Genomic DNA, 27,297 nt, shown 5'->3' with positions numbered 1-27,297 from the left:
CCCGTCCCCCCCCGCTCAGCCACAAACCCTCTTCCTCCTCTTGGGCTAGCAAAAATATATATATATATATCCTGCTGTATGTTTTGGGTTATCCAAGAGGGAACACAAGGCAAGGGCAGGGGGTGTGGGCTGCAGAGGGGGCAGTCAGGGAGGCCCCTTGGAAGGAATGCATTAAAACACTGGACTATTGGGAGGCGGGGGTGGGGGTGGGGGTGTAACTCCTCTAGGAAGCCCTCCCCCCAGAGCAAACAAAGAGCAAAGTTTTCCAGGAGGCAGAGAGAAGCCGGCAAATAGAGGGAGGGGAAGGGGGGACACCCTGCATTCTGCAGGGGATAAAGGGCTCCCAGGGCTGCTCTCTGCCTTTAACCGCCAAAGATGCTGTGCCAATTCACCACCCTCTTCCCCCCCCCCCCCAAAAACCTTTTCACCATAATGTGATCTCTTTGGGGAGAGGAGTTTTCTGCCAAGAGCAGCTTCAGGATGGATTGCTGGGGGTGGGGTGGGGTGGGGGAGAGACAAGACAGACCTCACTTGAGCGCAACCCCCCAGGAGGAATTGAGTGGAGGGAAGGGCCCAGGAAGGGGGTGGGAAATCATGGCTTCAGTCAGAGTCAAGGGGGGTTGGTGGCCTTCCTGGGTGACCCCTCCCTTGGCAGCCCTGCTTGACTGGGCCTCTCGCAGCCCCCCATGGTCTTGGGACAAGGCTTCCTAGCTGGTGTACCTGGGCACCCTAATTCCCAGCCAGAATGATGAATGCTGCAGACCAGGAGTGAGCCAGAGAAGTCAACAAGTCGCCTGCCCAGAGCCAACGCCCAAAGAGCTGGGTTGACCTCTCAGTCCTTGGGAGAAACGGGGACCCACTCCTTAAGTGGCCCCCATCAGCAAACATTCTTTTGAGACCCGTTTTGTAGGGGAAATGAACAAGAACCCAACTGAAATGGTACAAGAATCACCATTAACGTCATATTTATTGTTATTTAGTTGCTCAGTAAAACATATACAGATATATACAATATGCATGAATAGAGAAGACTGCACTTTACATATTTAAAAAAGAAAGAAAATAACACTCACTTTTTATGAGCTTTTGTCACAGTCTTCCAACCAAGCCTTGAGAAACCAATTTAAACTAAATTCCCAGAAAAGGGGATGGGCGAGGGGAAGAGGCAGGAAGGGGAGATTACAAGTTGCCCTCCGTGTTAATATCTTACATGTGCAATAACTTTGCTTCTTCTTCGGACTGAGCGGGAGGGATTTGGCTGGGAGGGGAGGGGAAGGGGCTCTTTTTCAGTACAATGAAAATAAGGACATCCTTTTCTTTTAGGATTTGTTTTTAAAGCTGCGATGGCTGGGAATTGGGGCAGGAATGAAACCAAGAAAAGAAAACTGGCAAGTCCCCCAAAACTTAATTTTATCCCAAAGTCTAGGTTAAAATAGCTGGCTTATTTTAGATCGCTTTTCCCCATCAGAAAAGCTGCTGTAATTGTGCAGAGCAGGAGTAACCCCCCCCGCAAGCCTTTCCAAAGAAGGGGAGGGGCTGTTTGCAGAGAGCCCTCAGAAAATCTTAGCCTGGTTTAGCTGCAAACTTGTTTCTTGCAAAGGGCTGTCCATGGCCTCCAGTGCCCCACTCCCACTGTGATAGTGGCTGTGGCCCAGATTAGCAGGGGAGGGCACCCAGCACCGCCCTCAAGCAACAAAGGACCCATTGGTGTGCTGTGTGTGTGTGTGTGTGTGTGTTCAGCAGGTTTCCTGTGATTTTCAGCTGAACCCCCGGCCCTCTGCCGGTTCTGCAGTCTGCAGGGTTTTTTCCCCTTTCCTTTTGCACAATGCAGGATGTTACTCAACTAAATGCTTCCAGTAGGCAGTTTTCTGATAACTTCTGACAACTATGTTTTTATTTCATTGTTTTGCTGTTAAAGCTATTTTCCAGGCATTTTTAAACTTCAGTCTAAAATATTTTTCTCTTTGCCTGAATGAAGTTTGAATTTGCTGTGTTTTTAAAGTTTGCATTTTAACGTTGTCACTATTTCTTTATCTTGGTTATTCTTATTTTAATGCTTCAATTCCATTGTCATTCTGTGCTGATTTTTCATACAAAAGCTTATTTTCAGAAAATAACAGAATAAAGACCCCCCCCACCTGACTCCCTTCTCCTTGCAGACCTCTGGCAGGACGAGGGTAGCAGCCCCCAGATGGGGAGGGCAGGAGAATACCCTGGCACCTCCGTGGGGCAACTCCACCGGCTGGCAGAGGAGCAGAATAGTGGGGCTGCTCCCTCTGAGCCAAGAATTTACTTCCCTGTAGAGGGGCAGACAGCCAGGACAGGAAGCTGATCAAAATTTTACCTGCCTGCAAAAGGGGAGAAACACACCCCGTAAGTTTCCCATATTTCCAAAAAAAAGAAGCAACTGGCGTGGGGAGCTTGCTGTGGGCGGGAGGGGCCTGCTCTGCTCAGAGGCCGCCTTGCTCTCCCCCTCCCCAGCTTTCCCAGCAGACATCTCAGACCGCCGGGAGAGCCCAGGCAAAGGGAAATCTCGTGGACACGGAGCCCTGAGCAGGACCCTCCCCCTCCCCCAGGCACCAGGTGGCTCCTTGCTGCTGCTGCTGCTGGAAATGCCAACCTGAGGCTGGGAATACCACCCACCCCAGGGGCCTGGTGGTTGCCTGGCTCCAAGCCGCAGAGCAGTTCTCCCGTTTCTCTGGCGAGGCTGGTAGCTCCCTTGACGTTCTGCCCCCAGCCAAGCGCAGCTCATTCCCCGGGCTCTGCCACTTTGAATCCCTTGCAGCCAGAGCAGCACCCGCCCAGGAGCAAGAGGAAGGGCGCCCCCCCCCCACACTGCCTCAGACCCTCCCCTCCGCTCTCCAAACGGGCTCTGTGGAGGGGCCTCTCTCTGCAGGAAACAGAGGAAGACAATGGGAGGCTGTTGGCAGAGCAGGAGGGCCTGGCTGGAGCAAGGCGGCTGGGCTGCTGGCTGGGGGCATGTGGGTCCCCTTCCCCCCCTCCAGGAAAGGCACTCAGCTGTCAAGTGGAGCCCTGCAGACCCCGAGAGCAGAGCTGCCACTGAGCGCACTCCACAAGCTCTCTCTCTCTCTCTTTCTCTCTCTGAAAACAGGCGAGGTGAAGCTTTGTGCCAGAAAGCAGAAATCAGGCAGCAGCAGAATGAGGTGGGGAAGGGAAGCAAGAGATCAGCTTGCATCCCCCCTCGCCTGCTCCCCCTCCCCCCCACCACCTTCTCGCTCTCCAATGAGACAAAGGACTGTCTGAATCCTGGGCTGAACATTGATGGTTTGGCTGTGGTGGGCAGGAAAGGTTCAGGGGTCCCTGGGGTGGCTTTTGGGATGGCGGTTTCCCTCTGAGGGGCTCTCCAGATTACCGTCTTGTGGGGGCGGGAGCGTGACAAAGCGAAACCCATCCTGCTTCTCTGTGACCCAGCCCTGGTAGAGAAGGTCCGGCTTGGCCTCACCGCTGACTCCTTGCTCCTCCGTTCAGTGCGCCTCCTCCGGCAGAAGAAACGGCAAATAGCTTTTCTTTCCTTCCTTCTTTCTTTTTTTAAAAGGTTTGAATTTGTTTTAAATTAACTCTTGCCAGTCTGTATGCTGCTAAACAGAGACCAACCTAGAAAAACTGTCCAACTAGTAGCAGCGGCTGGATAAACATAAAAAGAACAGAAGAAAACCACCAACTTTTCCTCTTCCTCGTCATCGTCTCCTCCTCCTCCTCCTCCTCCTCCTCCTCCTCTTCCTTCTTCAAGTCAGAGCAGCCACAAAAGTCCCAAATCTGTTGGAGATATCCGAGTGCAGAGATCTCCATGTTGGCACCGCAGTCCGGCCCTTGGTGTCACCCATGTCGTCCGTGCAGTGGACAGAGAGACACTGCAAGTGGCTGCCCGTCTGCGCTGGAGCCAAGGCCTTGCTCGAGGGGAGGTCGTGGCCTGCCAAAGGGGGAAGAGAAAGAGGTTAGGCACCCAAGGGAGACCCCAGGGAGCAAGAGCAGCATTCAGCCTGGGCTTCTTCCTCTGTGGCAGCTGCTGGCGGGGAAGGAGCCCCAGAGGCAAGAGGCCGGGGCCCAGGCCAGGTCCTGGAGAGAGCAGGAAGGGCTGTTTAGGCTTAGGTGCCAGAGCTCTCCACAAGGAAGCCCCATCCGAAGGAAACACTCCAGTTGCCTTGAGCCTGAACTGCTGGCAGCCAGAACACCCTCCAGGCCTGCAGAGGTTTTCCCCAAATTCTGAAGAGAGTGCAAGCATTCAGGGGTTGGAATCACAAATGCAGCCACGGAGACCCTAGGGAGTTGCCCCCACCCAAATTCTCTCCATTTCACAAAAGGCTGGCATCAGAGAAGCCTCTGACCTAGATCTCTGCCAATGTGCTGACATGATCCCTGGCAAAACCCGAGGTCTGCCGGCCTGCAGGCCTGGTCCAAGGCTAATAGCCCTCAGCTTCCAACCAACCACAGACACCACAGAGCTGTAGGTACTTCCTCCCTGGACATCTGTCCCCACTGGTGTTGGCCCATGCTGTTCTGAGAGCACCCCTCAGCTGCACCTCTTTGTTGGGGGAAAGATCCTTTTCACCTACTCTCTCCTGTGACAGCTTGACAGTCTGTTTGGATACCTGCCTGAGCACTCCTGCGAAAAGCCGGCCACCAAGGATGGTGCACCAATACTAGCCGAGGCACTCCAGCTTTCTGATCAGCAAAGCAAGGGCTTGGAAAGGAGAGTGGCAGGGACCCACATGAACACGCCCGAGGCACATGCCTGCCCTCCTTGTGCACACCACTTACCCCAAGGCCCACCCTCTTTGGTCAGCCTTTGCCCGCCTCTCTCGCAAGCCGCCCCTTCTGCTTGGGAACCTAATCCTGGACCCTCATCTCAGCGGTGCTCTCAATCCACAGGCAAAGTATCAAAGCTGACATTGCTTTGCCAGGGTTGTTTGCCAGCCAAGGATAGCTTGGTTCCTGGCAGCGGACATGATCCCAGCCCACACACATCCCCTCTGCACTGCAAGCACGCCCACCTCTTCTGCCCATGAGAGCTGAAAGAAGCAGGCTCTCTTTCTGGAGCTGGCTGGATGCAACCCAGGGAGCCACAGGCAGGATTCCTTCAACCACTTCAGAAAGCCAAAGGAAGCTCTCGAGCAACAACGCACTCTCCCCATTCAGCTCCTGACGATTAAGCACCCCTCGGCACAAAGGTGGCGGGGGGAGGAGAGGAGTGTGCCCAGTGCTTCCCCACCCAGCACCTAACTGGGCTCAGCAGTATCCCATCTAGGCACACCAGGGTTAGTGGCGCAGGAAAACGGCCTGTGATCTTGGCCAGCTCTTCTCTCCTGACAGGATGATTAATTGAGGTGCCCAAGATTCTAAAGAGAGCTTGTATCGGGCCCATGTTTGCGTTGCTCTGATTACTCCAGTTGGCAAAGGGCCCCTGGTCTTCGGCTTCTGCGAGGGAAAACAGATAGGAGCAGAGAAGGCAGCCTGCTCCAACAAGCAAAGCTGGTCGGACCCCTAAGAATTCAATTCGGTCTGCATTTGCACCCAGGACAGCAAAATCGAATGCTCACCTCAAAAGTGTGTGGAGATCCCTGGCCTAGGTGAAGGAAGGGGTGAGCCGGGTCACAGCCTCGCTGACCTCCCCAGAGAAGAAAAAGGAAGGGGCTGGTTTCCTGACTCTGGACTGGGAAGGCCACTGACAGCTGGCTTCTCCATTCGAAGAGCCCAGGCAGCCCCCTTAAAACATCTGGGCGAGACAAAAACAGGCGGAACGGGAGTGCTGGGCCAAGTTCAACCCTGCCAGACTCAAGCTACTGAAACAAGGAAGGAAAATTAAGACAAGGCATTGTGAAACTGACTAGATCCCTTTATTCCATAAACCGGCTTGTGAAATTGACTAGATGACTGACAGCTTAACGTGAGGACAAAGAGGGCAGTGTTGGCTTTTTTCCAAGGGATTTGATTTAAACAACAATGCAGGTTGAAGGAAGGTTGATCCAAACTGGTTTAGGATTTCTGACAGAAATCTTGACCACAAATAATAAACATCGGTCTATAAGGCGAAGACTCACTTGCTCAGCCAAACTGGCTCATTTGGCCTCCAGGCAGGGAAGAAGCTCCAGAATTAATCTGACCAGCAGTTCCCTGTTCATTCAGATCACCCATCTAGGCTTCTGTCCCACACCAGAAATTAAAAAGAATTGCAGCTTCCTGACAGACCCGACGAATTCCACATTGACTCTCTTATTTTAATACATACAATCCAAGGAGAGGCTGCAAATACTGTGTTTTCCAAAAATAAGACCCAACTGGAAAAATAAGCACTAACATGATTTTTCAGGATGCTCATAATTGAAGCCCTATCCCCAAAATAAGCCCCAGTTAAGATCATTAGCCAGACAAACACACTTAGTACCACATTTCTCCAAAAATAAGAACTAACCAGAAAATAAGCCCTAATGCAACTTTTGAAAGAAAAATTAATATAAGATCCAGTCTTATTTTCAGCGAAACATGGGCAGTAATGAATAAAGCTCTGGCTCATCTCCAATCCAAGAAATGACAGCCACCGCCATAATGTGAATGAGGGGCTCCAGCTGTCTACTGCCCTTGCTTTTGGCTGAGGCTCCCTCTTGGTCCCCGGGCTCTGGGCTGGGAAGGAGGAAGGGCAGTGTGACTCTGGCCACTGAGGTCCTCTGAAAGCAGAGCCTGTCTCTTCCTTCAGCTGCAGGAGACAGTGACCCTGAGCAGAGGAGCTTCCCAGAGCCCTAAAATAGCCAGCGGCAAAGCAGAGGACAGGGAGGAAGAAGGGTCCTAAATGCACAGGCTCCTCACTTGGGGTGGGCTTTAAAAGGCAGACTGCACAGTGAACCTTGCCAGTCTGTATCCCTCCATTTCCCCAGCCAAAATGGCTGAAAACACAGCCCAGATGGGCTGCCACAAAGAATCCATCCCCAGGAATATGTTGGGTCCTGTTTGAATTGGGGAGGGGTCTGGAAGGCTTGCAAGTGGCCTGCAGCCCCCAGGGAGCAGCTGGGGAAAGCCCAGGGGAGAGGAACAAGGACTCAGGCAAACATGCTTTGCTGGGAGCTTTCAGTTTCTCAAAGCAGCGGGCACCATGCTTGGCAGCTGTGGGGCAGGGAGGCTGTCCTCTACAGCACCACAAGCGGCAATGCAGCTCTAGTCGCTGCACTTCTTGGGGGGCAACACCCGCCCCCACCAGCCGAAGAGAAAAGGTAAAGATGCTCCAACTACCCCCCCCACAACTGCCACCACGATGGATGGTTGACTTTTTCACACTTCCTGCCTGGTTTTGAGAACGGTTCCAGGGAACAGCAGGCACACCCACACTGACCCACTGCTCTGCCCGCCTGGCAGAGGAGCCCCCCTGTCTCTGGGTACGGTCCGCCCTGCCCAAGAGGAGCAAAGCTGCCCTCCACCAAGGAGGGGCAAGAAGGCAGAGAAGCTCCACCCAGGAATCTTCCCGGCTGGGCCTGGGTCCTCAGCGTGGGACCTTGCCCTCGTCACCTGGTGCGACTTGGCACCTGCATCTTTTCCAAGCTTACCCCCGTTCGGAATCCAAAGTGACCTCCTGAAGCGGTGCCAGCTCTACCCTCACTGTGGCAGGCAAGGACAAAGATGCAAGAGGAGTTCGAGCAGCCCCTCCAAATCTGCCTGCCTCCCACCAGGCCAGTCACCTCCAAAGATGACCAGCTGGGCTGAGAAGTGACCACCTGCCAAAGACAGCACAGCTTCTCTCGGGAAGTGGACTCGATGGCTTACTGGAAAGAGACGGGCCGCCCTGCCCCCCCCCCCCGCTCCCTCTCGCTTTTTCCCAGAAGGCCTGTGACCCCCTTGCTGGACCAGCCCTGCCCAGGAAGGAAAGGCGGGCGTGGGCCTCACCTGAGCCTCCTGCTCAAAGGGGCAGGAATAAGAAAAGGCCAAAGCTGCCTGGAAAAAAGGGGGGAAGGGCAGAGAAAAGAGGCCCCTCTCTGCCCTGCTCGTATTTCCCTTCGTTTTTCACCTAAACTCTGTTCAGGAAGCAGCAGAGACCAGCTAGGAGTCGCCCGTTGGATAATGTAAGGTGTCTGCCATTCAGGAAGTAAATTTAGCTATGGAATGGAGATATTGATTGGGAATAATTAAAGCAATTATTCACAGATTAAATAGGCTGCGGATGGCGCAATCTCTCCCTTGACTTCTTTACAACCCTTCCATGTGCAAAAGCGCTGGGCGTGTGCATGTGTGCGTGTGTCTGATTTACAGAAACATCACTGGCAGTTGAGGGGCAGGTCATTATTTGGGGCATTTGACCAGCTGATTCCAAAACCAGCATTGCCGGTTCTGAAAACAGCCCAGTTGCCAAGGAGTCAGCGACAAAAGGGAGGGTTTCTGGTAAGAGCCCCTCCTTGCCTCCCCTGAGGATTGGGACCTGCCCTCTTTTGCCTGTCCAAGGTTCAGCCCTAAAGGCGTGTGGCCTACCCATCGGAAAACTAGCATTTCAATAGTGTTTAAAATGTTGAGCACAGATTAAAATATAAGCTGTGAATTAATAAAAGTGAGCTATAAATAGTAGCCCATGTGGAAGCGACTATGGGCTCCTGGAGGCTGGCTTGGGACACAAAGCCCCGTCCGTTATAGGGTCACTGCCTCCCCCATAGGAGCCGTACTCTCGGCTTCCTTCTCCCTCTAGGTCAGCTGATGACTCGGCACCCCTTGGAAAGGGCAGCAGTCCCAGGAACAGGGCCGCCCAGGCCTTGCTACAAATCACCAGCAAGCATGTTCCTCTGATTATGAACCACCAACTCTTACCACTTTATAAGAACTAAACTGTGTCAGTCTCAGATTCCCAATTTTAAGATGATGATGATGATGATGCATCTTTACCAAGACTCTTCAAGGGATAAAAGCAATTAAATTTATACAATAAAATAATTTGAAACATAATAGCCAATCCAATAAACAAATAATTAAAACCACAACAAACTAAGCGCAACTACCTACAATTCAAACAGTTGTATATATACACCCAGGTAACAACTTGCAATCTACGAAGCTAACCTCTCCTAGCCAGAAAAAATGGAGTCTAAAAGTTTGCAAGATTTTCAGGGATAAACAAATGCGGAATTGGGAGAGCTACTCCAGAGGGAAGAAGCGGCCTGTCCAGACCCCTCAACTGCTGCAGCCTCCAGCATCTTACACTGAACCCAGCTCAGCCCAGCTGACCCCTCCTTCCTCTCTGGGGAAGCCATGCACTCATACGTTGCAATATGTCTAACATATAATATATAAAAGGAGCAGGACAAAACAAAATGCCCAGTCAATTTAACATCCTAAATATGTTGATCCATTTATACATATTTAATGGGAATGTGGATTTTAAAAAAAGTGATATTAAACAGATTCCCTCTGTCAGATGAAGTAACTATTTATGTTTTTATAAAATCTTCAGCAAATCTCACCAAGCCTAGAGGAAAGATATGAAAAGAGAAGAATTCTAGAACAACTGTAGATGACGTGTTTTTCTGTTTAGAAAAAACACATAGATTGCCTATTTAGGAAGTGTGAATTCGCACATTCCAAAGGGCATTATTAGCTCCATGAGGGAGCCCTTTTCCAAGTGCCCGTTTCTTTACACTCCTGATGTAAGACCACTCATGCACGTGGCACTGCCTGACTCCAAAATGGCCACCAGCGGCGCTTACGTCACTGGCAAATGGTCCAAAATGCCCCCTCCCCCACAGGAAGAACCATCCAAAGCAAGGAAGATGCTGAGGTGGGTGGGCAGTGGAGAAAGGACCCCTCGGAAAGCAGAGGAGTCAAGCTCTCAGTTCCAGTTGAACTGAACACAGTCCAACATCCTTCCCAAACCCACCCAGGAGAGGCACCAGTAATACAACTGCCAAATGCATTCATCAAGCAAGAGGAATCTTCATGCCCTTCCTTGGGAGATTTTGGCTGAGACTTCCTGGTGCACCAAGTGGCACAACACCATGGCTGCAAAGCCTCCGGCGAGGGAGCATTTCCAGCGCAATGCTCCAGCCGGGCCTCCTGTCTTCCTTCCCGCCCTCTTGTGGCCCTGCAGTTCGAGGCTGCTCTAAGAAGAGGGTCACTTGTGCAAAGCCCCTTCCCCCTCTGGATTCAGCCCCAGGGATCTGGGGCAGCAAGCAAGGTGAGGAGGTTTCCAGAGCTGCCCTTTTGGCAACTGCCCTCAGGGCCAGCTCTGCCTCGCTTCACACTTGTCTGCGTTGACCCACATCTGCCGTGTTTCGCCCTGCTATTCAGAGGTGGGCTTCACATAATTTAACAACCGGTTTGCCTAGTGCAGAACCGAAAATGTGAGCGTGCGTGGCCTTCCGCGCTTGCGTGTGACTTCAAACACATGGCAATTTCATGTGTGTGGCTTCCAGCACACACACACGGGCAGCCACGGTGAATAGAGCAGGCGAGGCGTGGAAATCAGCTGGGCAGGGCAAGTGAGCCAGAGAGTGAGATATATGGGATGGGATAGCACCGGGGTTGGTGGGCGGGCCCAGCCGGTGGCCGGAACTACTGGTATGGGCAAACCGGTCCGAACTGGCAGTAGCCCCCCTCTGCTGCTACTTCTCCTGACATTCTGTGCTTCTGCTATTTTCACTTTACTTTGATAGATTTTAAAAGGTAATGCCCCCCTCCCATTTTGTCACTCTGCGTAGCTTACAAATACCTCTTCGATGTAAAGTCCAAACTCATAATTAACAACTCTTTATTTTAGCGCTGCCAGCATTTGCAAGCAGGAGGCTACTCTGAATTAACAAATAATGTTCCTCTTTGGGGCTGTGTGTGTTGCAGCAATTTTTTCTGATCCCCCAAAGATGCCTCCAAGGTGGACCACAGAGGGCCAAAGCGCAACAGCCCTTGGTTGGGATGGCTGCAGAGAGCCAGAAGGAGGGGGCTTCAGTGTCCCTGAGGAGAGGCCGTAGGATGGCAGAACCAGATCCAGCCATACCCCTAGCCAAATCTGACCGAGTGGAGGCCCAGGCAGCTTCTGCCCCTCCGATTCAAAGCGATAATTCCATCCGCTGACTGGATCCGGTTTGGGAGTCATAATGCCTCAACCCAAACTGTTGGACTGAATGAAATCACTTTCATTCAGGGGAGGTATCTTCTTCTTAAACAATGGGAATGCCTAGCCATGAATCATATCTTAACTGATGCACATTCTATCTCTCCAGAAAGTAAACCGTAGAGAAATATAAAAATGCACACACACAAAAGTAAACCTTGTTCAACATTAGAACCCCAGAATAACAGTGAGCACAGCATTTTCTAAAATAGCAACCTAAAACCTCTCCAGCGCCAGAGCAACGTGGCAGAGTGTGGCTCCAGGAGCGGACAAGGGGAGAAGAGAGAAAGGCAGCCTTCCAGAGTCCCTTGTGGCGAAGGGGTTTGCGCTCTAGAACCTCTGCAAAGACAGGAAGACAGGTGGAAGAGCTGCCATCCCCATGTCAACCCACAAGCACCTCCTCCACCCATTCGGCCCCCCACTCTGGCCAGGCTCCTCCAAGAACTCCAGGAAGACCAAGACAACAGGCAGGAGAACAGGAAGGAGAAGGCCCAGGCGCGAGTCTCCATGCATCATGCAGCCTTATGCAACTCGGGCGACCTGTAATCAAAACGTTCATCTTTTTTGCTTTGCTTCCAGAATTTATTCATCAGAACACTGTGTGAGCAAATGAAGGAGACTTACAAACAAAGGGTAACAAACACCCCCTCCCCCAAACTGCTATGTGGGATTTTGTTTTAAGGGTATTTTCAAAGCCTCATGAGAAATACTGCAGCCCTTCACCTATATCGCAATGTTTCCTGAAACAGACCAAATAATGGGATTCCGAGTTGCAGCTCCAAGGAACAAACACAAGCATTAAACACCCCTGAGCATGAGTTGCAGTCCCAGGGCTCAATCTTTTGTTCTTGATCTCCTTATCTCAGAAGCATCCATGGCGTCCCCTGGATTTTATGAACCTCAACATTTCAGGCTACTATGGATCGAGCATGGAAGACAGGTGGACATGTGCCCCAAATGGTCATCAACGGAAGAGTCCTGGTGCAGAATATTGAACGGTCTCATTTATGAGCCTTGAAAAGGCACCCCAAGAGCCCAGCAGGGAGCTTATAAAGCCACCTGAGTCATCCAGCAAGTCGCCACCAAAGAAGTGAAAATACGGTGAGGGCGACCGGCAGGAATTCCTGAAGGGCAGCTATTCAGCTCCTGGTGTTCTCAGAGGTGTCCTCTGGAGCGCTGCATTTTTCGGTGTGCTTGAAAAAGGTTTAGGTCCAGGCTGTCTTTTAAATGCATACTTGGTTGGATGAGAAAAGCTACATCTCTCTCCTGTTTCAAAGCACACAGCAGCCACCACTAAGGAGCAACCAATGGGACAGTTGTCGCAAATCAGATCTCCTCAGTTCTCTGCCAATGACCCACCTTGCTCTGCATATCTGGTGTTCAGCACCAGAAAGTCATGGAGGATTAGGCTAAAGAAGCAAGGGAACAGGGCCTAAAATAAATGGATTCTCTCCTTATCGAAGAAGAAGGACTGGGAGCTCAAATCCCACATTGCAGCTATTCAGAAAGCATTGAACAAGCCATCATTTGTGGCTCAAAACAAATAGCTGATGGGCGCCTTTGCTTCCTTTTGCGGGTTCAGTTCAGGGGGCAATGCACATTTTTGTTTTGGAGCAGGGAGAAAACTAGCACAATTTCCAATTCCATCCTGGTCAAGAAAAGAGAAGACAATCTGTCCACTAGGACAAGCAGAAAGCTCACCACAAAAATTACAATCTGCAATTGTCAGATTTAGAGAGCATTCACTCCAAACCATGGTCTGATGCAAACATCCAGCATCTTGTCTAGCAGCAGAGAAGCCAGGAAATGGCTTTGTGGAGGCTTCCCTCTGCTCTGCCTGTGATTCTGAGAGATGGCTACAATCAACACCGCCTGGCCCAAACCCTTTCACTATATTCTCACCAGTGAGCAGACTATGGAAGAAAAGGGGACGCATCAACTGGCAACAAGATTTTCCCTAATGAAATACAGAAATCCAAAATGAAGGAAACTGTTAGTACTTTTCTCAGAACTTCAAGTCACTAATCACCTCAAACTAGGTTCAAATATTGAATCTGCTTTGCCTGAGATGTTCAGTTGGGCCTGTAGGATTCCATGCCCATTTCCATGAAAAACAAAGGAGCAAACAGATCCTCTCCGCTCTCCCTTTAGCAGCCTCGGCTTTTGCCTTGGTGTCGGTGTATTTTTCCTTTGGCAGGACATAAAGGGGGTTGGGAAGGGAGGGCAAGAGAAGGCTCTGGGCCAGCATTGAGGGCTGAGGTTTCCAAATCTCCCTCTTCAGTTGTAGATATGCTTTGCATCAAATTATTGGGTGGCGGGAAAGATTCCACCATGAAATTGTTAAGGGTGAATGGCTATTTCCAAGCCCTACCAAGAACAAAGGAAACACTTCGTGAATCCAAATTCTGATCCTATGTTTAGACTTAATGGTGCAAAAACTCAGCTGAGGGAGGGGCTCAAGTTGCCTTCTATATTTCTGGTCCTTCTGTGCCTTTCTTCTGATGGATCTCCAGCATATCATTGTGTTGTGAAATAATATATGTTTTTTTAAAAAGCCACAGAATGAAACAAATGGGGCTATTATGCTTCAGAAAGATTTCTAGATAGAAGAACTCCAGAGATGTAAAATTAAACATATCTAAGCCATAACAAAATCATTTGTACAGAACAACCACAAACAGTAAATGAACTACTAATTCATACTGATGACTAAATATTGGTCCTAGCGCAGCCTCAAAGGAATGAGCAGAACCTAAGTCCTTACAAGCACATTTCCCCCAATTCCGAGCAATGATGCTTAGGAGGGAGGTCACAGAAATTCTTGGTCAAAAAGGACTATTTTAAGACACAATCATTCTCTCTGTGTTTGTGCATGTAGGAGACTTGCTGGGACCTCCCAATTAATAACCCTGCACATAACATTGTCTTCAGTAACCAATAAAAATATGAAGCTGTCTTGATATTAGCAACACTATTTCAACTGGTTACAATAACAGTATTTTCTTCCATTCACATAATTTTTAACTTCTCAAAATGTAAGAAAAATATCTGCATTTGGTAGGTAGTATTTTAATATTTTAGCACTGAATAGTAATACGGAATGTTATTATTAATCTATACATTATTTGGTAAAGTCCTAAAATAATTAATACTTCATTGTAAAACCAAATCTAAGAAATTATCCTGGGTGTTTATATCCAGAAAGTTTGTGAAGAGAAACTTTCAGATATTTGATGCACAACTTTACCAAATTAAAATTAAGTGCATCTCACAAACCAACCATTTTGTAATTTTGAAACAAGTATATTTTTCTCTCTTCAAACACTGAGCATTAATGAACCTGGCAATGCTTCTCCACTCAAAGAGAAAACTGGCTAGTGATCCTACCATCTGTATCCTTCACCTCTTGTAGGAGGCTAAGCTCCACACAACAAAAATTACATCTCTTTTACCAGAGGAGCCAAAGATTAACAGACGAGTTTTCCCTCCTTTTCTTTTATGCAACACAATAATCTCACTTATTCCCTGTAAAGGATAAAAAAGTTCAGCTGGTCAAAATTAATAGATAGTCCCTCCAACTAACAAATTCCGCTAATTTAAGATTTAGGGCAATCAGGAAAATCTCTACTACATTAGAAGTACATAAATCTGCTGGAGAACGACAGGTATATTTCAGCAAAATTTAGCCTAGATGCCATCAAGAGGGAATCTTTTGCAGAGCAAGGCAGACCAAGGCCTGTTCTTTCTGCCATGTCTGTTAGATATTCCCCAAGCCTGCCTCTCAGGGACCTGCCATTAAGACAGGCCAGGATGACCTCTCGTTTTTTAATCCCAAACCATAGTCTAGGATTACTAGGTGATAGGATGTTGACTAGCACTTTGCTGCTCAGGGGGATTTTTGGCATTCCTTTCCAGTTCTGATGCCCAAATTAATGCTTAATTTAAAAAGATGAAAAGCAATCCTGTTTCCTTTGGCTTTGCTGTTCGAAGGAGCCTTCTGGGTCGTCCCATCTTAAATCCAAATTTAGGCTGCGTAGACCTAGAGAAGAACACCCTTAATGTCCAAATAATGGTGTCAGGCAGGTTTTTCCTCTCTGGTTAGGGGAGCAAAGAACAGTTCCCTCTACCACAATCCAACAAAGGCAGGCCAAAAGACCCACACTGTGCTTCTGCCTAGACAAGGTCCCAGGGCCGAGGGAGGCTACCCAGCAGAGATACCCAATGAACCCCACAACATGAGGAAACTGCAGCAAGAATTGTAGATGAAGATTGATTCTCAGTCATCCAGGTGGAGTTGACAAAACAACACTCTGTTTGTGAAAGTGTTTGTCATGTGTGCAACTGCAAATTCCTCAGTGATGAGGCTGCATTGCTCCCTGCTTGTATCTGTAACACGGACAGTCTTCAGGCACAACTATCTAAAGACATTCAAGAAAAGCAAGACCCTGTTACGGGATGGTTTACGGAGAGGTTTTGTCTGTTTACATAAAAGCCGCCTCTGCAACTCTTGAGTCCCTCGGTTAGCATTGTGCAATTATTTTCTTTTACAGCTTAGGAAGTTTATTTATAAAATAATTAAAAAAGCTTACGAAATGTATGCATCATGTTCCTGCCTTTCTGACTAAGAAAGCACAGAAAAAAAATTCAGCTGAATATAAAGCAAAAGAAAATATATTTAATTCTATAAGCAAATTTTGAAATATTAAACTAGCCTAATTTTTGTATTCTAAAATATACAGTTCCAGACTGGAACCTTGACCACAACCAACAGAATTAATTAAAAAATGCATGAGAATAAAAAGCACAGGTACCATTTAAGAAAATAAAAAGTAAACTACCAACTCCAAAGACTTACAGCCATACAGGAGGGTAGGAATCAACCCCGCATAACATTCCGCAAGGGCCGTGGGTCAACACACAAAGCTCTGATGGCTTAGCAGTTCCACCGGTCTCCATTGCATGTGCAAAAGACACCACAGGGGGTTCCCTACAAATGTTAGAACTGGCTTGTTTTTAGGCAACTTGCTTGAATAAAAAGGGATAACAAACAGCTTAGCAGCATTTGGTCTAACCAGCCTTTAATGGCAACGGACACACAAATTTTAGCCTCAGAAGTATCTAGAAATATTACTGAAGATCGGAAGACTCTTCCCTGTGAAGGACCCCACCTGGGCACTGGTGCTTTGCTCACCTGGTAAAGTAGTTTGCCTTTGTCCTATCCTTAAGCCCAGCAGCGACGGGCAACGTTCCTCTCCCTGGTTCTGGGTACTTTGCCTTAGACATCCCAGGGGGTAGTTTCTGTCCTCAAGCCAGGATGCCTAGCAGGCCAGCAAAGAGTCTCCTGGGCCAGACGGCCAAGTGGTGCTGCTACAGCAACAAACATGCATCACCCCTAACAGGTACAACAGATTTCCAGTCCACTTTTGTTGTCAGAAAGTAATTTCCATGCTTTCCCCATGCTTTAAATTTCAACCAGAGGTGCTTCAAAGCCAACCCTTTAAGATTTCCTCCTCACAACCCATCAGCAGCTTAAAAAACAAACCACCAAAGATGCAGACTGCAGGAATAGCCAGTAGAGACAGAAAACCCTATCCTCCTGTGGCCAGATTAACATTTGATGTTGAAGGGGTTCTTCCATGAATGTTCATGTTCATACCATCCCATGTGGCAGCTTCTTCCACTGACAGACAACCAAACCAGCAAACAGTAGCTAAGCATCCTGGAATAGCTTGGGAAGAATAGGAACTGGACCACATCCTGCCACATTTTATTTCACGGCCACCAAAGGCAGAGAAGCCTCTTGCCCACCTGCAAAAGGGGGAGGAGGATGCCCACCTGCAATCCTCTCTCTGCCATAGCTGAGGAAACCGCTCTTTCAGCTAACCCCAATCTCAAGAGTCCAGGGGCTGGAACACAGTGCAAGGGAAACCTGAGAGCCCCTTCACTGGAGCCTTGTTTTCAACCTCAAAATAAAACCATCTCTAAAAGTCATGCACGCAGCACTACGCATAGAAATTCTGCAATTATTTTTCTATAACAGTGTGGGTCTTTATCTAGAAGTAACTCTTGCTCTGTTAATCGCACAGCGCAGTGTGCATAGAACCCCATGATCTCTCTATTTGTGGAGGAAATGAAAGAGAGCCAAACAACTTTGGAATCGCCCCATGAAATGCTCCATAGGAAAGAGGATTGCATGGATGGGCTCGCATCACATCACACTGCTTGCATCCCATATGTTGTTCAAAATCAGAAACAGCATATTGGCCAATTTCAAAATTTACCTAAAAGGATAGCATAATATATAGTTGAGCAGAATAATTCAAACAAAAAACAAACAAAAAAATATGCAAAGATTTCCATTTTCCCTTCCCGTTCTTTGGACAAACTACCAGCATTAAGGCTGCATCACTTTCCTCCCATTTGAAAAGCTCCAGAATGCTGAAATACAAATTTTAACTTTGCCTCTCCTATCTTTCCTTTCTGGGAGTCCCGGGAAGTTCCTGCACTCGCATCCCAATGCAAAGAACAGGCGCAACCAAGCAAGCAGGAAAGCTGCCAGATGATGGGCGCTTCTATCCTGGGTCTCCTGCATCAGACCAGCCTCAGATTCCAAAGCGGAAACTTTCCTTGCTTACACAAAGGAAAAGCCTCTAGGCCAGCCTGGCAAGATGGGAGTGATGGGAGCTGCAGTGCTGCTAACAAGCTATCGATCCAGTCAGATCTGGTGTCAAGGAAAGAAAATGCAAGGAAGGCTGTGTGGAAAAGGGCTCCCCCAAGTCCTTGCCCAAATGAAGCCTTGGAGAAGGGGTGGGCTCCCTCCTGGGCAGCCCCTCTTTCCTCCATTGCCAGCAAAGCTCTTTGCACTGCTGGCGGTTCACCCATCCGGCAGAGTTGAGCCAAAGCAAACCTCACCAGCGGAATGCGCGCTGTCTCAGAGGCTGCAACACTACCGACCCGATGTTTTAGAGGCTCTCTAAATTATCCTACCCACCTTAAAAGCCTCCCCACCCCCAAATCTCCGCAAAAGTCATTATGTTGCGTGAAACTCCGGAAAGGTGAAATTAGGAGGCAAAGTGTCCTGCTTCCCAAGCGTGCTCTTTCCCTCCCCGGGAGCGGGACGCGGTCTCCAGACCACACCAGACCAGCGCTTCTATGGAAGCGCAGCTCCTGCGTAGGGCCTTTGGTCCTCGGGCCCTGGGTTCGGGTGGGGGCTCCAGCCTCATTCCCTACATAAAGGCGGTGTGTGTGTGTGTGTGTGTGTGTGTGTGTGTGTGTGCCTGTCTGTCTGCCTTCCGGGCTACCTGGATACGCTCCCACGCGGCGTATCCGACTGCTCTGCTTCCCAGTGGAGCCACAGCTCCGAGGCAAAGGCGCCCCAGCAGCAGCGCCGCCTAAGCGGAGAGGAGAGCGGCGCTCGCATCTACACCTCGCCCGGTGGAAGCAGTGTCCTGGAGTAACGCTTGGCCGGGCGGCTCTGGTCCGAGCGGAGCGCGGCGGCGGCAGAAGCCCCTACCTTCCTTGCCGGGCGTGGGCGCCTTCGCTTTCTCCCAAGGCACCAGGACCTTCTCGTCGGGCTCCCCGTCCAGGAGGGCTTTGTCTCCGGGCAGGTACCACGCGGCGGAGTGCTCGGCCATCAAAGATTCCAGGTCGATGGTGCTTACCGCACCCTTGGCTCCGGCGCCCTCGCAGCAGCTGCTCAGTTCGCCGCTGTCCTCGTTCTGGCCCCCGCCCGAGCCTTCGGGGCCCTTCTTGGCACTTTTGAGGCCCAGCGGCTGGTCCTCGGAGATGCTGAATTGCTGCCGTTGCAGCTGGATCTGCGCTTGCAGGATCTCCAGCGGGTGAATCTCCTCCTGCACCGGGCCGGGAGGGCCAGCGCCGTAGCTGTCAGGGCTGGAGGTAGCCGTGCTGCTGCCGGTATGCAGGCCCAACTGCGCCAGGGTCGACGTCTTCTGTCCATTCAGGAGCGGGTGGTCGGCCGGGCGGCCGGGCGGCTGAAGCGGGCTGCGCCCGGCGGGACACCCTTTGGCGCCCTGGTTGTCGGAGCTGGAAGACACCTCATCCTCGTTTTCCGCGTCGGCGGGGAAGTCGCCGCCGCGCGGGGAGCAGGATTCCACCTGGTCCAGGGAGGGAAGGAGATCGGCCTGCTCTGGAGGAGGCGGGAGGAGGAGGTCGCCGCCATTCTTGGCCCAGGTAGAAGGCGGGGAGCTCAACGCCTTGGGGGCTTCGTGAAGGTGGGGGGTGCCGCCGCCGCTTCGCTCCCCGCCTTGTCCGGGGCTGCCACTGTCTACGCCCGTCGTCTGGCCGTACTTCTCAAAGAAGCTGCCCGCGCTGCCAGTAGTCCCGGCGGCTGGGCTGACGTGGCCGCTGTCTCGTTTCCTGCGCCCCCTGCCTCGTCCGCTGCCCGCTTTGGCGTCGGGGCCCGATCCTGGAGAGTAATTGGGGGAGAGGCCGCTTTCTCCCGCAGGAACCGTCGCGGCCGGGAGGGGAGGCTGCGGCCCTGCTCCGTTTGTCTCAGGAGGCTCTGCGGGGCTAAGCTTGCTCCGCTTGGCGCCCTCCCCGCCGGCCCCACCACCCACCGCCGCGGGCGCGCCCTTCTTGCCGAAAGTGACGTTAAGGTTGGGCGCACCCAGGCTGGCGATCATGTTCTGGCAGGCGGTGGAGAGCGCTGCCAGGCAGCTCTGCCCGAAGAGGCCGCTGCTCTCCTTGGGGGCCGCGCTCCCGGGCGGTGCCCCGACACCCCCTTTTGGGAAAGAGCCTAGCGAGAGCGCCCCCAGCTTGCTGCTGGCCGGTGAGGGCCGGGGCTGCGACGGAGGGGGTGCAGAGCTCTGAAAGTCCGTCGGCGGTCCAAAGGACCCGGGCGAAGCGCTGTGAGGTGTGGCCTGTCGGCTGGGCCCCCCAAAAGGAAAGCTCTGCGCCTGCGCTGCGAAGTCGGGGTGGCTTGGCCTCCGCTCCGACGGCGGGCTCAAGCCGAACTGGCCTTGCAGGCCGCCCGGCGAGGAGACGTGTCCTTCGCCCCCGGAGGGCATCCGAAGGGCTGGCGGGCGGCGGCGGCTCCTGCAACCCGCCCATTCCCGGTCGGAACAGCAAATCTCCGCTGCCCGCCGGAGGATGAGGCGGCGGGAACCAAGCACCTTCCTGCGCTTCGAAAGCGGGTTCGCCCGGGTGTGGGTGCGGGGACTGGTGATGGCCGTGGCCGCCGGCAGTGTGAGGGTGTTGGTGGTGCCCGACCTGCTGCAGGCTGGGCGGACGGAGGCGCTGAGATTGGCCGCGGGTGGCCGCCATCTGCTTGATCATCAGCGCCGCGTTTTGGCGCTGCTGCAGAGCCGCCTGGGGATCCGGGCCCGGCGGCGGCGGAAAATGCTCGGGCACCGGCACCGGCGGTGTGAAGTCCCCCGGCAGACCAGGATAGGCCGCGGAGGGCGACAGGTGGCTCTCCAAGGCGGCCGCCCCGTGCATGCCTCCGCCGCCGGCGCCGCTCCACGAGTCGAAACGGGGCCTCTTGGGGAGGTTCACGTAGGGGGGCGCGTCGAAGTGTTGTAATCGCTGGTTGGGCGGCTGCTGGGGCTGGTGGGGCACGTTGAAAAGCGGCTCTCCCGGGCCGTAGGAATGCTGCTGCTGCTGCTGCTGGTGGTGGTGGTGGTGCTGCAGGCCCCGGTTCTCCAGCCGGTGGATGGGATACTCGAACTGGCCGTGCTGCGCCTGCAAAATCGGGCCGCCGCCTTCCTGCAGATTCGCGTTGGCGGCGCTTCCCTCTGGACACTGCTGTGGCCGCGGCAGCGCCGGCGGGCAGGAATTCTGCCTGGCCAGGAGAGCCGGCGTGGGGGGCGGCTGTTGCGGAACAAGGTGGTGCCTTCCGGCGCCCAGGCCCGGCTCCAGCCCCAGAGACATTTTGCGAGCGCCGCCGAACCGATCGAAGAAGACGCCGTGAGGGGACTGTTGGGTGGGCACCTTTCCCAGGGAGCCCGGCGCTCGGGGCAAGGCCGCGGAGTGTCCAGGAAAGTTGCTGCCTCCCGGCGGAGCCGCCTGTCGTCCGGATCCGTACTGCGGCAGCTGCCCCTCGGCCTCTGGCGACGAGAAAACGGGCAAGTCGAAATGGCTTTCGCTGTTGGGGTAACTATATTCCAGGGAATCCACCGCGGCCGCTCCTTGGTTGGGCAGGCGCCTCTGCGAGTCCAGACCGTGCGGTTCTGAGGAGGCGGCTCCCGGCAGGCCGTGGAAGGAGGCAGCGCGATTAGGCGACTGGTCAAGTGGCAGGCACGGGGCCGGCACGCCGGGATTGTGAAGATGATGCGGCGGCGGCGGCGGCGGCTGGAAGTCCTGGAGGGGTCCCGCCCTCTGCTGTCCGAAGCCATCCCCGCCCGCCTGGCCATCCGCCAGATGCTGCTCGTAGCCGCCGTCCGTCGCGAACGTCTGCTGGCCTCCCGAATAGCCGAGAAGGCGGCCGCCGTGCAGGCAGGAGGCGCTGGGTTCGGGCCCGAAGCCACCGCCGAAGTGCGAGACCGGGGGTTGGGTCTGGTGGTGCGCGCCCGGGCCAGGCGGCGGGCTGCCGAAGAATCCGTGGATCGGCTGGGCCTGGCCTAATTCCGGAGGGCCGCCGCGGGGGGCGTGGAAACCGCCGTAGCCCTCCGTGGACAAGGTCAGGTTCATGGCCAGCAGGGTCGAAGAGGGCTCGCCCAGGGCATTTACGGCCGCCGGCTCGCCCCCGCCGCCGCCTCCGCTGCCGCCACTTCCGCCCTGAAAGGGTGACGGCTTGAACTGGGAACCCGCGCCCGGCCCAAAGCCGCCGCCCCGCTCGCCCGGCACCCCGCTCCTGCCTGAGCCGCCGCCGTGTGAGTCGAACGGATCCAGCGCAAACATCCCGCCGGTGTCTGCGGCTCTGTCGCTCCAGTCCTGCTGATTAGATCCTCAGCGAGGCATCACGGCCGGCCGAGAGAGTCCGCGCCACCGGCAGGCAGGCAGGTAGGCAGGCAGGGGAGAGATCGGCCGCCGCCGCCGCCGCCGCCGCCGCACGACCGACTCACATCTTGCGCTGCACTTGCCGTCCGGCGCCGGAGTGGCGGCAGTGGAGACCCCGCCGGCTCTCGCCACCCTTCATGGGCTGCGCGACTGGTGCGCCGCTTCTCTGGCTGGCTTGCGGGCTCCTGGTTCTGCCGCGCTCTCGGCGCGCGCCGGGGAAGCAGCAACAAGTTTTGCATTTCAGCAATGCCGTCCAGCCATTAGAGCTGCGCCAATGAGCGGCCCGGCGGGGCGGGGCTCCCTGTTAAGGTGGCGCAGCCGCCGCCGCCCTTCCCCTGCCGAGCGCTCGGCCCGGTTGCGGGGAGCCCCGAGTGGGGAGGGGGAGGCCGCGGAGGTCTCCTGGCGTCCGAGCCGAGCGCCGGGCTGCCCTTCTCGGTCAGCTCCTGCGGGGTCCGACGGCCGACGCACCTCCTTAAAGAGTCCCTAGCGCGGCGGAGAGGCGAGTCAAGCGGCGTCACTGCGTGGAAAGCTTCGCTCCCCGCTGAGGCGTCTGCCTCTCCTCCGGCCCTGGCGCGGGAACCGCACTGAGCGCCCCCGAGCCGCTTCTGAGCCTGCGGGAGCCGCTCTCTTCCTGCCGTCCAGTCCAGGACCGGGCCACTCCAGCCTCCCCTGTCCAGCCCTGATCCCACCCCCCACCCCCGAGCTCATAAATAAGGGGCAGGCAGCTTTGGGCGGGAGGGGCGCCTGGGGGGGGCACTCTGCCGGGTCAGGATAACGAGCTGTGATTAAATATTGATTTTGTGTAATTAGTTTTTCCTGCTCGCTCTTCCCCTTCCTGATGGCGCCGAGCTGGCCGAACTAGAAGAGAAGTCAGGACAGGGCAAGCGACCAGCCGGGAGGGAGGGAGAGGAGCCATGCCCCCCATCCCACAGCGCGGGTCCGGACCGAGCTCTGGTTTTCCATCGTGTGCACACACACACACACCAACACACACCCACACCGTCCCTGGAAGCGCCTCGGAGCGAGCGAGGGAGCAGACGGGAGTCCCGCTGGTCTAGTTCGTGCGGTCCAGCAGCAGCAGAAGGCTGTAAGGACGGTACGGCTGTGCACGCGCAAGTGGTGCTGAGGCCGAGAGCACTGCAGCCGTCCCTTTGCCGTTCTGCTGCCCGCTTTGCTTGGCTGCTCTTTCCCAGGGCTGCTGGGCTTGCCACAGAAGCGGGAAGGTTGGCCACAGCACTGAGAGGCAGATCCTGAGAAGACATCAAGGACAACCTCCTGAAGGAGAGACCTGGCCAGCTGGGGAGCCTGGGATTGGTTACCAGCGATCTGGATGGGGAAAGGGGAACACAGAGAACTGGAAAGAACACCAAGGGGGTTGGGGGAAAGAGGAGGAAACACTAGGTGTTTTGCTGAATTGGGAAATGGGTGGCAAATAAATGATATTATATAGACTATAGAGATTAGATAGATGATAGATACAGATATAATGATGATATAGATGATAGGCAGACATAGATGGTGAGAGATAGATAGATAGATAGATAGATAGATAGATAGATAGATAGATAGATAGATAGATAGATAGATGGATAGATGGATAGATGGATAGATGGATAGATGGATAGATGAGAGAGGGAGGGAGAGAGAGGGAGGGAGGGAGAGAGGCTGACTGAAATTACTTTTTCCAGGATCAAAGAAACCGCTTTTTCATTTGCAGACATGTGCAGCTAGAGCCTAAGGAGGCAGAAGCAGGTAACTGATGGAAATCTTGTCGATTTCAGGGAGCAAGACCAAACTGGTGGGAGCTATTAATCAACTAATTAAGCTCATAGACACTCATCACTGAGAGAAAAACTGCTCAGAAACTGATGCTCAAAAAGCTGGAACACATTTGATTTGAAAGCTCTGCCTGCCTGAAGGAGACAATAAGAAGGATCTGTTCTCTTCAGGCCAACCTCTGGGTCAGTATTGCTAGCAGATCCTGTCCTAAGGTCCCCTGGCTGGAGGTCTCTCCAGCTGCCCGCACTTGATCTTTCCACTCAGCACACTGAGACTTTGTTCCCCCAAGCCCAGCCGTCTCGTTTCCTACAGTACGCAAAGCCACAAACTAGCCTTTATGGTGGGACTGTCTGGTTTCCTGCATCCTACTGAGGCAAGGCCAATCCAAATACATGGCTGAGCAACCAGGAGATCCCCACTGCTGAGTTTCATGCAACAGTTTTAAACACCAAATAACACAGAACTGAGAAGATAGGAAAGAATAATTGCTGAGTTTGGGCCGTTTGTGAAAGGCATTGATTAAAAGTAACAGGAAGCTCAGCAGTAGCAGCCTTCCAAGCGCAGAGCAGTGGGCAGGGATTTCAGGAGTGGATGGAACTGGTGTGCAGTGCTTGGTCTTGGCCCCTTTTCCCCCCATGTGTCCCTGCCTGTTTTTATGGTTCTGATTTTGCACCGACTCATTTCTTGGTTGTTTTCCTTCATAAAAACTGATGGAAAGGCTTACTTTGCATTTCACATTGTGGACCTTGTAGTTGTTGCTTATTGAGGTGCTCCAAGAATCTGCATGTCCCTCCTCCTTTGGAAGAGACCTGTGTGTTTCCCACCCTGCATGGTGTCATCCAGAGCAAATGTTGTGAGAGACCCTTTGTCTGCAGAAAACACCAGCAACATTAACTAGTTGATTATATGGAAGTCATGTTGGGAGGCTCCCAGTCCAATCACTATCCAGGGAAAGAGGCTTCCTGGGACTTCCATGTGGGTAGAGACCAGTCTTCTGAAGAAAAGGGTCAACTGAAAAGGGCACAGAGAAGTGATCCACAGCTGGATTGTGCAACTAAGACCCTGAGGACAGGATTTCTCACTGCTGTTTGGGACCCCTGTGACATCTAGAAGAAACCTAGAACTGGCTTAATCTCTGGGGTTCACGTCAGAGGCAGTTATGAACTGCTGGTGTAGAAAACAGGTTCTTGAAAGAACTTGAGGCTTCCTGGAACATTTGCTCCCTGACATCCAAGATAAGTCCAGCTGATTGCAAGGAGGAAGGAACTTAGCAAGAAGCACCCAAAGATGGAGAGAAAAGCCAGGCCGAAGGAATACATGAAAATTTTGTCTGTGTCCACTTCAGCCTATAAACACAGCTGGACAACACAGCTGTTCTTCAAAGGGAAAGAAGAGGCAGCAGCCTTTAAGGAGTCTCCTCTGCTGTCAGCAATAATAGCCCTTTCAACTTAGCATCATGCTGTGCAGTATCGTGGTTTGTTTGCTCTTGGTTTACAAAAACCTACAAAAACTACAAAATGCAAAAAAAATCATCTTTTACAAAATGATTGCCTCTTTCTCATAATAAACCTTATTGATGTCTCCAATATGCTGCATTCTTTTTACTGGTGGACATAGCCAGACACAGCAAACAGCCCTTGAAAAGCTGTAGATGACGCTGGGTCACTGTCTCCATTGAGGGTAACAATAGGAAGGCTGCTTTAAGGTGGAAGCCTCACTGGTGCAGAGTTGGCTTTGCTTATAACAAGAAGGGCCTCAACCCAACCAAGATAATCTCTAGGGTCAGCCTGGGATAAAAGATCAGCTCTGTCATGAACTCATTCGGTCAGTTTTGACTGTTCTGCCTTCTGCTTCTGTTAGGTGTACATCCCATTCCTATGTTGACTGACAGTTGTGCATTTCACATAGTTATTGAACAGAGGCAGATGAGGAATCCAAACCATTGGATTACCTGAACTGCTTTGTGTGTCCCCCCCTCCATTCCAGGAAGAGCAGGTAGTCCTTGACTTACAACCACAGTTTTTGACCAGGAGTCTATGAAAATTGACACAAGGGAAAGTGCTGGGGTGCATGGAGGATGGAGGAAATCAGGGCCAGGTAATTAAGAGTTGCCAAGGTGGTGTTTGTTACATGCTCTGGAGTAGGCTTTTAAGCAGAAAGAGGGAATTTTCCAGATGCTGCTGAATTACAAATCCCAATGGCCCCAGAAAGCATAACCAGCGGGGATGCTGGGAAATGTTATTCCAGCAAATATAGACTCCTTGTTGTTGGCTGTAAACAAGATTTTGCCCCCTGCAGGCATCGCTGGAATGTAGCAACAAGCACAGAATGATTTGATGACTGTGTACTCTACAGTAAACATAAAGAGTCCAACACCTATTTGGCCACGGAGCTTTTGGTATCTTCTTGGTATTTAGGCTTAGCATAAACCATGGAAGACCTCTTGTTCTTGACTTTTTCTCTAGCAGGTTCATAAAAGCCCTGCCAAAGTAAAGCAAGTGGGAGATGGTGGTCTTGGTTCCAGAAGTCCTGAGCATAAATGCATTTTTTTCAGCCATTTGGGAATCCCAACCTCCTGCCTCAGGTGCAGCGCGATGCGGATTTGAACCCATAGGAAAGGTTTTCTAAACACACCTGCCTTTTTAGCCCTGGAAAAGGGGTGGAAAGGAAGCAATCATAATTCTCCATATGCACCACATATCCTCATTCTCTTTGCAAACATATGCGAGAAGGAAATGGTGCACAATCGACAGGCTCCCCATTTTATAAACATACAATCTGCATTTTCACCCCCTCAGCAGCTGCGTTTGATTAAGGGAGGGCCTGGAAGAAGCTAGGGGCTGTCTCAGCTGGAAGCAGGCAGGACCCTAGGACCAGGGAGTTCTGGCATCCTCCACCGCCACCTGCTGGCCACAGGAGGCGGAAGCCTGCTTCTTCCCTTCAAAGGGATGCTTCGGAGGAACCCTGGAATCCACAGGCTCTTGCTTGCACTCCTCCTCTTCAGTCGAGCTGGAGAACAAAGAGGCCCTTGCTCCCATTTGGATGTTTCCATACAAAAACTCGGAACAAGAAATTCAGCATTCGGATCAGAGGATGCAGAAGTCCAGGAGCAATAAACTGCCACCCTTAGTGTTATTACTCAATCAGTAGATTTGTTAAATATCAGAGTTTTACCTATGTTCTTTCTTGAAAAGGCTGCAGGAATAATCCCCAGATTAAAAATAAGTACATTTCTAGGTTTATGCAATAGACAGCTGAATGTTCATAAAAAGCACCTATAAAATTTCATGCAGCCACCTAATAATTGCCATTACCCAAAGCGCTGGACTGGGAGATGTACAGTATTTAACGTTTTAGAAAGAAAAGGGAAAGAGCTGGGGCATTTCAGGGGCGCCATATTTGTCCTGGGTAAACGGTGGGAGAGTGACTTTTGAATTTAAAGGCCTCTTGCGCTTGGGAAGCCTGGGGGA

The 27,297-nt window shown here is 52.2% G+C and overlaps 1 protein-coding gene and 1 long non-coding RNA gene across 2 annotated transcripts; one reads left to right on the top strand and one right to left on the bottom strand.

Moving 5' to 3' along the window:
• Positions 1–948: 948 nt before the first annotated feature.
• On the bottom strand, positions 949–21,949 carry MN1 (MN1 proto-oncogene, transcriptional regulator). The gene is given in 3 exon segments (XM_026685500.2): positions 949–3,931; positions 18,606–20,133; positions 20,135–21,949. Coding segments are annotated over 3 exon segments (3,528 nt in total). The 3' UTR covers positions 949–3,746.
• Positions 21,468–25,413, top strand: LOC148129569 (uncharacterized). The gene is made up of 2 exons (XR_015745225.1): positions 21,468–22,051; positions 23,766–25,413. It is a non-coding gene; the product is annotated as an uncharacterized LOC148129569 (long non-coding RNA).
• Positions 25,414–27,297: the final 1,884 nt, after the last annotated feature.

The sequence above is a fragment of the Notechis scutatus genome, chromosome 13, assembly GCF_049901735.1.
Source record: "Notechis scutatus isolate UNSWTSFEM ecotype Mainland chromosome 13, rNotScu1.2, whole genome shotgun sequence".
Lineage (NCBI taxonomy): Eukaryota > Metazoa > Chordata > Lepidosauria > Squamata > Elapidae > Notechis > Notechis scutatus.
Note: the sequence above shows the minus strand (reverse complement) of the source record. Positions and strands in the feature narration are given on the sequence as shown.